Source organism: Leopardus geoffroyi, chromosome A2 (genome assembly GCF_018350155.1).
Source record: "Leopardus geoffroyi isolate Oge1 chromosome A2, O.geoffroyi_Oge1_pat1.0, whole genome shotgun sequence".
Classification (NCBI taxonomy): domain Eukaryota; kingdom Metazoa; phylum Chordata; class Mammalia; order Carnivora; family Felidae; genus Leopardus; species Leopardus geoffroyi.
In genome coordinates this window covers 16970470-16982489 of record NC_059331.1, presented here as the reverse complement: position 1 = coordinate 16982489, position 12020 = coordinate 16970470, and the positions used below count along the sequence as shown (strand labels likewise).

General features: G+C 50.3%; 1 protein-coding gene across 2 annotated transcripts in view; it reads left to right on the top strand.

Annotated features, from left to right (window-relative positions):
• The window catches only part of CSPG5 (chondroitin sulfate proteoglycan 5), a 52520-nt gene extending 40732 nt beyond the window's left edge, over nt 1–11788 (top strand). The window contains exon 6 of one of the 2 annotated variants that reach the window (XM_045492730.1): nt 11047–11788. In XM_045492730.1, the coding sequence (XP_045348686.1) occupies nt 11047–11110 (64 nt within the window). In that variant the 3' untranslated portion in view covers nt 11111–11788. The remainder of the gene's footprint in view (nt 1–11046) is intronic. The other variant, XM_045492731.1, reaches the window with a different exon arrangement.
• Nucleotides 11789–12020: the final 232 nt, after the last annotated feature.

Genomic DNA, 12020 nt, shown 5'->3' with positions numbered 1-12020 from the left:
AGAGAAGAAAGCTGACGCAAAGAAGTTTTAAATAGCTTCCTCTTGGTCAGAAGGTGGAGCTAGAACTGGGATTTGAACCTAGGATTTCTGACCCTAGAGTTAATGCTCATACCCACCGTTGCCTCTCTGGGTTTTCATTATTGGGTACTTGTTTTCTGTCTGACTTACATGGAATAGCAGTAGTTTCTTGAGAGCAGAGATCCTGTCTTGTTCACAACTGTGGTTCCAGGACACTGCAGGTAGGTGGAAGTCTTTATTGCATGGATGAATGAATGATTGAATGGATGAATGGATGGATGGATGAATGAATGAACTGTAGACTCTAGTTCCCTGAGAACAGGGCAGTTTCTTATTTACATCCACAGCCTTGGGCCAGGAATAGGACTGAGCCTTCCTCAGGGTGTATTCATTGGGGCCTGTAGAGTGAACCCATCTCTGGATCCCTGATGACGCCCCATCTCTGGGGTCCCCAGGGGAGGCTTGTGCAGAGGTCCCAGTAGGCCTCAAAAGCATGGCCCTTTGTTTGGCATTGCCTTGTTGTTGCTGGGTGCTCTTGTGCTGGCTCCTTCTCATCCCTTCCCTGCAGAAGGAACGGAGCTGGCCTGCTTCCCCCTTGGCACTACATGTGCTCATTTGAAGTTCCTGAGGCCAGGCCCAGTGGGCGGCCCAAGCTGCCATCATTAATCACACAGCCCGCTGCTGCCTGCCCACGCGGCCTGCTTTGAGGGTTGGCCAGAGACTCCGGTGGGAACTGCTCACTGCCCTAATTGGGCCTCTCTTGGGAGGCGGCAGGTCCTGCTTCTCACTTGTCTTTACCCTGGCTGCCACTTCAGCCTCTCAAGGAGGACAGCATGCTTCCTGGTCTGGCCGGCTCTGTGGCCAGCCAGGGCAGAAGTTCACCCTTGTTCTACAAACGGAGAAATGGAAACCCTGGGGTAGACTGGGTCCCTGCCCAAGGCCATGACAAGGCCAAGGAAGGTTGCCAGGAATAACCACCAGAAAGCCAAGTGACACAGCTCTGTTCCTCACTCTGCTGGCAACTGGAATGAGTTCCCACAAGAAAAAAGACCTCCCTTCGGCTCCTGTGGCCACCCAGGCCCTGCCAAGCACCAGGCACAGGACTCTGCTCTGGCATCCGTGCAGATGTGTTCATGTGAGAATTGTCACCCTCCCCAGAGACCCTGCCAAGCCCCCCAAAACCAGATGAGATCATGGCCAACAAAAGTAGATGGCAGGTCCCCTCTGAAGTGTGGTGGGCCAAGCTGGCTTGCCAGGTACTGCTGTGACGTCTCTGCTCTATACCTCAAAATTTATACTTCCTGGAACATGGAAAGAGTTCTCAGATGTTTGATGGTGGGACCAGGGGAGGCCTTGTCTGTGAGTGACTTGCAAGGTGCCACTCATCAGTCAGACTCAGGTCAGGGAAGAGCTTAATTATCAGCTGGTCCTGGTCACCTCTCTGTAGCCTAAATCACCTCTAGAAAAATCCTTCAAGATCAGCAAGAAGGCTCTCATGACCTCCCTCCACAGTCCATTTTTCCTTTTCTGCCACCTTCCACACCTTCTTGTTACAAGAGTCATTTTTTTTTTAAGTAGGCTCCGTGCCCAATGTAGGGCTTGAACTTACAACCCTGAGATCAAGAGTTGGATGCTCTACCGACTAAGCCAGCCAGGCATCCCTAAATGGGTCATTTTGTATTGAGCCCTCTGGCCCCTCTGTCCATGTCACCTCCTGGTTCTCATTTCATTCTCTATTCACTTGGAATGAATCAGGAAGTCTCTTTGTTGCTTTGATGGTCTTTTCAGGACTCAAAGACAGCCAGAATGCTGTTCCTGAACCTTCTCTTCTTCCAGGTGAATGTCTTAATCCCTTCAGACATCCCTCATATGATGGCTCTCCTGGCCCCCTGGTTTCCTGGGTGCTCTTCTCAGGAAATCCTGGGGGGGTCCGGGGGTCTCTGTACTCTAGATGTGAACCCAGAGGGGACACTTGCCCAGGTTCACCCCAGCACTCACAGGGCCAGACCTGAAGTACAAATGCAGATCCATGTCTGAAAGTTTACAAGTTACGATTCACACTAACCATTCAATAAGCTCTGCTACTTGATCTTCGTACTCTCCTAATGTCTTGGAAGGCTAAGCTTGCATGTAGGATTCTTGAACTTGGAGTTCTGCCCGAGTGTGATGGAGCTGGGACAGCAGTCCTGCGGCCTGGTCCCCTTCCCTCCTAGGCCTGTCTCCACCTTCAATGCAAGACACACCAGGAACATGCATAGGGACACCTGAATCCCCATGTTCCAGCTCTGTCTATACCCCTCAGCCTCTCTGACCCCATCCCTCAGAGAGAGGGCTAAGGAAGCAGGCTCAGGGCCATTTGGGCAAGAGATTCTGGGGTTCCGGGTACCGAGTGTGGCCTAGAAGAGGAGAGTATGGATTCTGAGCAGGCATGTCCCTTGACCCTGAGGACTCTTCTTGCTTGGGTCTGAGGACCTTGACAACTTGCCTTATACCCACGCCCGCACCGTGCATGCCTCTGTTGGGTCGTCCTGAACTGATACCCATGCAGTCCCTGAGGTCATTTTCCTGAGGAACGTGACTGCTCTAACTCTTCAGTTGGGTTTGGGGACCTGTGAGCTGGACTTGGCCTTTGTCAGAACCAAGTTTCATATTTCTAACCTGGTAAGCTTATTCTGAGCCCTACAGTTAGTTGTGTCCTCTAGAAATATGTAAGCTCTAACTGCCCATATCTTCGCCACCCTTGTGTTTGCTGAATGTGCCACCAGGACACCCCCAACCAAGCCCTTCATAAGTCATCGTTCACGCTGGGGCCTGGCTTTTCCCCTGCTATCAACTCCTCTCTGGCTACATCAGTTCTGGGGTGTAGGGTTAGTGGCGTTGAAAGCCAGCTAATGACGACAGTGGGGATGGCGAATGGGGAGTGTGAACGGCGCTTCGTGAACTGTGAAGCTCCCACACAAGCTCTCCTTCCTGGCGGACTTTGCAAGCCCATCAGCAGAGCTGTAGGCAGCAGGTTGCATGGCTCTGAGCTTCAGGATGTAACAGGGTTCACAGCCCCCAACTCCCAGAGCTCCAGCTGACTCAGGGTCCACCCACAGGCCAAGCTTCCAGGTCATCTTCCCCGTTTCTTCATTTCAGCCCTCCCTCCACATAACCTCGCCCTGATGGTCCTTCCAGCACCTCCACCTCTGTGCCCACCCACGTCCTGTGTCCTGTGTCTGAGCGCCACCACCCAGACGCTCCCCCAGGAAGGACCTTGGTCAGCTGCTCGAGGTCACCCCCTTCTCACGGTGGCCCCCCACACCCAACAACTGATCCAGCTGGGGGCAAAACCCCTGGCCACCTTGGCCCAATGCCAGACCATCCTGATGACCCGTTTTAGCTCCAGGCCTCCCCGTGGGGTCAGCGGAGGCTGCCATTGGGCCTGCATCACATCTGGGCTCCTCTGGCGCGATACAGACAGGAACATGTAGGTGACAGCAGGCTTGATGGGGGAAATTTAGAAGGTTGCTGCTCAGCCCTTGAATGACCATGATATTCCTTCACCGTAACCCTCAATTCCTTGGGCTTTACTGAATTGTGATTAGTATGCTTACTAAGAGCTGCTCTGGAGCCAGGTACCAGACGAGGCGCTCAAGAGCATTACTTCATCTAATTCTCACGACAGCCCTCAGACATGTTGTAGGCATCACTTTCTCTGTTCTTCAAAAGAAGGAATGTGAGGCTCAGTGAAGTTAATCGAGGATGGGGACACACGGCCAACGAGAGAGAGAGACATCACACCAGACGGATCTTTCTTTCTTCTCCCCCCCTCCACTTCTTTTAATGTTTATTAGGTTTACCAAATGTGCTTTATCTTTCTTTCAACTGTGCATTTTTTTCTTAAGAAACCTCAACTGGGACGCCTGGCTGGCTTAGTCAGTAGAGCATGCAACTCTTGATCTCAGGGTCGGGACTTTGAGTCCCACGTTGGACCCAGAGCCTACTTAAAAAAGAACGAAAAAGAAAAAAAACCTTACCGAAGGCACATTATTCTCAAGTACACAATTACAATAATGCCACTCATCCCAAGATGATTGCTTAATGTATTTTACTTTTTTAACCAAGTATACAGAAAGAGGGACATAAAAATTTAGTAGTATATTTCTACAGGTTTTTTTTTTCAGACCAGCATTTTTTAATCCCTTAACCTTCTTATATATTCATTCAAATATCTTTATGTTCTTATTAATCCTCTAGGGAAAGTTATTTTGAAATTTGCATTAAACAAATCTATAGGCACAGTACTTATTTTCTGGTTTCTCAGTGAAACAGCTGTCTCCCTCCTTGTGTTTCCCGAGGGCCCAGGAGAGGTGAATCCTTGGGGGTTAAAGGAGTCATGAAGGAATTACTGAATGGAGCAGCAGGGGTGACAAGTGTATGACAAGTGTGAAGTACAGTGAGAAATCTTCAGAGAGCTATCGGAACCTTTCAGCTCTCAGCCGCAGATTTGGGGACCACACTAAGATCCTTTGCAATAGGGGGGTCAAGCAGGAGGGGTTCCCAGCAGGGGATCAGGGCTGTGAGATGTGGTAGAAAGGAAGGGGCTGTTCTTTTGTCCACACCAAGCAGAGAGCCCTCAACACCTGCAGCAATTGTTCTAAAACCAGAAATGTAAGCCACTGAGGGCTCAGAGCCCTGGGGAAAGAGGAGGGAGCTGCAAAGGAAATTGAGAAGGAACAGTGGGGGGAGTAGCTGGACAGGCAGGCAAATGAGCTGAAGAACCCGTGTCAGGGTGTGATGGGCCATGTGAAGGGCTGCTGAAGCTCCATGAGGTGGGGAGCAGTGAGACCTGGCCGTGGGTGAGCCACGTAGGTATCCCGGATGACCTCGACTTGAACAGGTCCAGGGAGTGGTGCGGGTGGAAGCATGATTAGAATGGAGGAGAGGCAGGGGCACCTGGGTGGCTCAGTTTGTTGGGCATCCGACTTCGGCTCAGGTCATGATCTCACAGTTCATGGGTTTGAGCCCCGTGTTGGGCTCTGTGCTGACAGCTCAGAGCCTGGAGCCTGCCTGCTTCGGATTCTGCGTCTTCCTCTCAATCTGCCCCTCCCCTGCTCATGCTCTCCCTCTCTCTCTTTCTCAAAAATGAATAAACATTGGAAAAAAAAAAAAAAAAAGAATGGAGGAGAGGCAGTCCACAGTGTGCTGGGGGCCCCGTTGCCTGGGGCCTTTCCTGTGGAGGCTGGGGGCACCCATGTTGTTGGGCCCATGCCTGGCTCCCAAGTGCCAGAGAACCCCACCTCTGGCATGCATCAGCTCTGGGACTGGGCAAGGCTGAACCTGCGGGCCCCACTGCAATCCTGTCCCGGGCTGCCCCCCTCTCCCCCGTCTGCCACAGAGGAACATAGGCGCAGCAGCAGGCCGGGGTCTACAACCCGCACCTCTGCACGTCGGGGTGTGTGACCTTGCCTGCCCCCTACTTCCACTCTGGCTTCTATCCCAGGACATCACCATCCCTGTCTCGTCCCTTCTCCTGGGTTGCTGCACAGTCTCCTCCCTGCCATGGACTCAGTTGCCAGTTCTTCCCGCCCACGGGCCTGAAGTACGTTGAGGGGCCTTCCTTCCAACCAGGTTCCCGGGACACACAGCGTTCTGATCCTACCCTTACCAGGGCACATTCAAATACCTGCCCATGGACATGCATCTCTCCCAGCTGCACCTTACGGGTGGAAGTGTTGGCCTGATGGCCTTGGTGGGCAAGAGGGTCTGTCCAAGTGTAGACCTAAGTTATGTCCCACCCTGCTCAGGGCCCTGGGTCTGCTAGCAGAGTCTGAAGTATCTCTACAAACACACATTTTTTTTTTTAAGTCTCTTTATTTCATCTTTAAAATTCACATGAAATTTGCGTTTGACTTCATGGTTCTGTTTATTTTAATTTTAATTTTTGTTTTTAATGTTTATTTATTTTTGAGAGAGAGAGAGAGAGACAGAGTGAGTGGGGTAGGGGCAGAGTGAGAGACAGACACAGAATCCGAAGTAGGCTCCAGGCTCTGATCTGTCAGCACAGAGCCCAACATGGGGCTCGAACTCACGAACTGTGAGATCATGACCTGAGCCAAAGTCGGACGCTCAACCGACTGAGCCACCCAGGCGCCCCTGTTTATTTTAATTTTAAAGGATTGACTATTGTAGCACTTATACATTAAATTCTTAACTTCTCAGGGCGCCTAGGTGGCTCAGTTGGTCAAGCTTCCAACTTTGGCTCAGATCATGAACTCATAGTCTGTGAGTTCAATCCCCTCATTGGGCTCTGTGCAGACAGCTCAGAGCCTGCAGCCTGCTTCGGATTCTGTGTCTCCCTCTCTCTCTGCCCCTTCCCCACTCATGCTCTGTCTCTCTCTCTCTCTCTCTCTGTCTCAAAAATAAATACACATTAAAAATTTAAAAAAAAATTCTTCACTTCTCCCCCAACTAAATATTCAAGTAAAGCCAATGCCCAGGTTGTCCCCTGGCTTCCTGAAGCCCTGCCTCCCTGGGGTAAGTGTCGCCCATTGCAGGTGCCCAGGCCTCCAGCACAGGTTACATTTTACAGTGTCTGTGTGGCCATTGCCAGCTACTCTCCCCACATCCTCAGAATGGGCCTGTCCCCTCTTCTCCCAGCCTGGTCCCAGTGACCTGTCCACCCCCTCTTCTCTCTTCAAAGTTTACAAAATCTTGCCCAGCCTCCTTGGGGTTGGGCAGGTTGGACGCACCTGCCCGTGGCCACACTGTTGCTGTGGCACTTCTTGGCTGGTTGGAGGTGTCTGTCCCTCCACTCCTATGACAGGGGCTCCGATTGTGCTTCCTGAAGGGGTGGGTGAGCTCAGATAGACCCTGTGACTATCCAATCAAGTCCCCCCGACTTTATCGCTTGAGGAACAGTCTGGGCCCCCAGGGGAGGGAGGCAGACCCTTGGGACAGGCCACACTGGGCAAAGTTGGGGCTCTGTAGATCCTGGGGCCGGTGGATGCTCAGACTCTCTTGGGCTGGCCAGTCCCGGCCAGAGCTCACAGTCTAATGGCTCCATCATCAGAGACCTGAGTGGTGATTACATTCAGCTGTGCAGTTCCTTGGCCTGGGATGCCAGACTGTGCGATGGGACGGGGCTGGCACCAGAGTGTGGGACGAGGGACGGCTGGCAGGGAAATCAGAGCGGCCCTTCTGCCACCGGCTCCGGCTTTCCGCTGCTGACGTGTAAGAGGATTAGGGCTCAGAACTCTGGACAAGGGGCTTTTATTCTCAGGGCTGCATTTTCATTGGCTTGCACAGCCCTAGAGACAGGAACAAAAGCTGAGGGGGCATTGCCAGATCTCTCACCCTCCGAGCCCTGTGCTTTGCAGGAGTGAGGGAAGCCCCAGCCCACTCAAGGTCGGTGCCTGGCATCCAGCCCCATCTAGGTCTGCCTGAGGCTGGGGCTCCAGACCCCGAGGGAGAGCTCCTCACCCTGCCTGGGAGGCCCAAGCCAGCCTGCAGGCTGGCTCAAGGGATTTCCCAAGGTGGCCATGGCTTGCAAGGGAATCAGGGAATCCTGGAATGTCAGGATGGGAGGAAGCATCAGACACCCATTCCAGCCTCCACTGAAATGTACATGGGGGAAACTGTGGCCCAGAGAGAGGCCATGACTTGCTCAGGGTCACCTGGTGAGGGAAGGCCCGAGCTGGGACTAGAAGAAGGAATGTGAAACAAAGAGGCTGCCTGGCCTTGTCTGGAAGTCAGGCCTTGCCCTCCAGAAAGGCACTGAGGTGATGTCTTCCCAGCACTGGTCAGTCTTGCCTGCTCTAGAATTGGTTATAAATGGAATCATTCAGTATATACTCTGTTGGATAGGATTTCTTTCTCTCAGCATAATGGTTTTGGGTGTTGACTGTGTCAGTATTTTGTTCTTATTGCTGAGAATACGGCACAGTTTATCTGTTCACCACCTGATGGGCATTTGGTCTGTCCCCACTTTCTATTACAAAAGAAGCTGTTATGAACACTTATGTACAAGTCTTAGTTTTATAAAAAGTGTTTTGTCATGGAAAGGATAGAAAATAATGTGGCAAATTCACTTTTTAATCAAGTGTAAGCATCTTGCCATATTTGCTTGTTTTCTTTCGAGAAGAAAATACACATATGATGAAGGCCCCTGATATTTGCTTCCTGGAGGTAACCACCATCTAAACTAGCATCATGATTCCTGTGTACATTGTTGGTCATTTTACTAGGTATAGTCATTCATTCTATTCAACAAATATTGACCACCTACTATGTACAAAGCCTGGATCTAGGCACTGGTGGTACAGCAATGAAGCTGACAGGCGAAAATCCCTGCCCTTGGGAGACACTGAGTAATTAAAATATATGATACGTCAGGTAGTGGTGAGCGCCAGGTAGAAAAATCAAGTTTCTATGGCTGTGTAAGAAATCATCCCAAACAAGTGGCTTATGCACCAGAATCACTTACCATCCCTCTTGGGTTCTATGGGTCAGGAATTTGAGAGCCGGGTAGTTGTGACTCGGGGTGTCTCATGAGGTTGCAGTCAGAGGGTGTGTGAGCCAGGACCATCACCTTGAGGGCTCCTTCACTCACATGTCTGGTGCCTGGTCTGGGTGAGACCCAGAGAGCCACATCTCTCTCTGTCTCTCTGTGCTCTCTCCACTTGCTCTCTCCCCCAGAGCATCTCATGTTGCAGTCAGGGCTCTAGAAGCATGTGAGTGGGAGAGATTTCCAGCTTTGGAAATCAGGGTCACTTCTGCCATCACCTTGGTCAAGGCAATTACAGAACTCTGTCGGGGTCCAAGGGAAGGAAACACAGACATCATCCACCCTACCCCTAAAGGAGTGTCATTATCATGTTGTAAGAAGATCATGTGGAATGGGATTTATACTGATATGGGAGAGATATCATCTGCCCGAGAAGATAGCATTTACATGGAAGCCTGAAGGAGGCAAGGGGCAACCAAGTGCAGATCTTATAACTGAGGGAAGAGCATTCCAGGCAAAGGGAACCAACAACAGTTGGAGGTAACTACCTGGGGTGTTCAAGAACCAGCAAGAAGTCCAATGCGGCACCGAGGGGTGAGTGATGGGGAGGCTGGTAGAAGAGGTGAGGTCAGAAATGTAACCTAGGCAGTGAGGTCACTGCAAGGGCCCCAGCTTTTCTCAGAATGTGATGGGATCCATAGAGGGATTTACAGCAGAGGGGTGCTATGGTCTAACTCAGTTTTTAAAGGGTCACTGCACTTAGGCTGAGGCTGAGGCAAGGGCAGGAGCAGGAGGACTGGTTAGGAGCCTACTGCACTGATCCAAGCACGTGGTTCTGGAGGTTCAGAGTGGGCTGGTGGTTGTAGAGCTGGGCATATTTTGGAGGCCGAGGCACCAGGTGTTGTTGATGGATCCCATGTGGGGATGAGAGAAAGTGAGGAATGGAGGGGAACTTGACTTCAACACCAGGAGGTCAGAACTGGGGGAGACTGGGGGAGAAGCAGGTTTGAGGAGATGATCATGAGTTGGTAGGAGGTGCCTATTAGGTGTCCATGTACAGATGTCAGTGAGACGCCTGGAGAGAGATGTGGGCTGGAAATGTGAGTCTCCATGTTGCCTTGTACTGGAAGTTCAAGCCAGGGTAATTGGCAAGGGAATAATATAAAAAGCATCCAGATTGGAAAAGGAAGAAGCAAAATTACATTTATAGATGGCATGAACTTGTATGTAGAAAATCCTAAGGAACATACACACACAACTATTAGAGCTAATAAATGAGTTTAGTAAGGTTGAAAGATACAAGATCAATATGCAAAAATTAGTTGTATTTCAGTACAACGAACTGTCAACGAAATTTAAAATAATGCCATTAATTCTCATCCTTTGTTGGTGGGAACGCAAAATGGTATAGGCACTTTGGAAGACAGTTTGGCAGTTTCTGACAAAGCTAACCGTACTCTTACTATATAGTCCAGCAGTTTCCCTCCTTGGTATTTACCCAGAGGAATTGAAAACATGTTCACACAAAAACCTGCATGGGATGTTTATAGCAGCTTTATTTATAATTGCCAAAACTTGAAAGCGACCAAGATGTCCTTCAGCAGGTGAAGGATAAATAAATTGTGGTACATCCGGTAATGGAATATTATTCAGTGTTGTTAAAAAGTGAGCCATCTGGGGCGCCTGGGCTGGCTCCGTTGGTGGAGCATGTGACTCTTAATCTTGGGGCCGTCAGTTTGAGCCCCATGTTGAGTGCAGAGTTTACTTAAAAAAACACACACACGCGATTTCATACGTCACCCAGTGCTCATCACAAGTGCACTCCTTAATCCCCATCACCTGTTTCACACACCCCCCATCAATGTTTTCAACAGTATGCCTTGGGGCATAAACTGATCCACAGACTGATCTAGTTAAGATGGGGCTCCTTTGAAGGAATCTCTCTCTCTCTCTCTCTTTTTTTTTTATAAAATGTTTATTTTTGAGAGAGAAAGACAGAGACAGAGCGTGAGTGCGGGAAGGGCAGGGAGAAAGGGAGACACAGAATCTGAAGCAGGCTCCAGGCTCTGAGCTGTCAGTACAGAGCCCAAATGCAGGGTTTGAACTCATAAACCATGAGATCATGACCTGAGCTGAAGTCAGTCACTCAGCCAACTGAGCCACCCAGACACACGCCCCCTCTTTTTTTTTTAAGTCTATTTATTTATTTAGAGAGAGAATGAGCACAGGAGGGTCAGAGTGGGGTGAGGGGAGAGAAAGAATCCCAAGCAGGCTCTGCACCCCCAGCACAGAGCCCAACGCCGGGCTTAAACTCATGAACCGTGAAATCATGACCCAAGCTGAAACCAAGAGTCAGACTCTCAACTGACTGAGCCACCCAGGCACCCCTGAAGGAACATCTCTTAAGGGCCATGTTTGAGATTTGTTCTGACCCCAGGATAGCTCTTCTTGGCGATATCTTTCCCCAGTTCTGTCTGGTAAACTAGCCAACCTACCATTTAACTTCTATCTCTAATGAATCTCCCATAATTGCTTTTCAGCACAACATGCCTTGTTTTGAGAGCGCCCTTAGGCTGGAACTTCTCCACACTCTGCTGCAAATGAAGTCAGTTCCTTTGAGAAGAAACTTGGAGTTCCCTTTGCCTTCTCCTCGTCCCAGGCAAAATCTCTGAGCTCCAGCTCAGGACAATCTTAGGGACAGGGCCCCTCCGTCTCTGAATGACCCCCTGCTCCAGGAACTGGAGGGAAGAAGCTTCAACTCTTCCCAGCTCGTCTCCACTTTATGAGCCCGGGTGAGGACGCGAGGGCCCCAGTGTTCTCAGTGGCACTGAAGCCATCTACAGCCTCTCACATAAGAGGGACCTGAGCTGAGTAAGGGAGCTACAGCCTCAGGTGCACCCACCCAGAACTTAGCCTCAGCAACGGGGGAACGGAGTGGGGGGGGGTGTGGAGGGAATACCCCATGCTGCCCCTCACAATTTCTGCTCTTTTTATAGGAAAGAGCTGCAGAAAGTAGAAATGTTACTTCAATGCTGATGATGGTCACCTAGTGATTTGATATCTTGTAACATCCAAGCAAAATAGTAATGATACCTTCAACAGTCCCCTAGAGGTCCACTTCTGGCTTGACAGTATGAGGAGCTCTGCAGTCCCCTTCCCCAGTCCAGCTGGTGACAATTATAAAGTCTCTGGAGGGGCACCTGGGTGATTCAGCCGGTTATGTGTCTGACTTCAGCTCAGGTAATGATCTTGTAGTTGGTGAGTTCCAGCCCTGCGTCGGGCTCTGTGCTGACAGTTCAGAGCCTGGAGTCTGCTTCAGATTCTGTGTCTCCCTCTCTCTCTCTGCCCCTCCCCCTGTTTGCATTCTGTCTCTCTCTCTCTCTCTCTCTCAAAAATAAACATTAAAAAAAAAAATGTTAAGTCTCTGAAAATTGACCTAAGGGCATACAACAAACAAAGAAACATGTATTCAAAACACCTACTAACACTCGGTAAAAGAAGGAAAGCGAGGGGT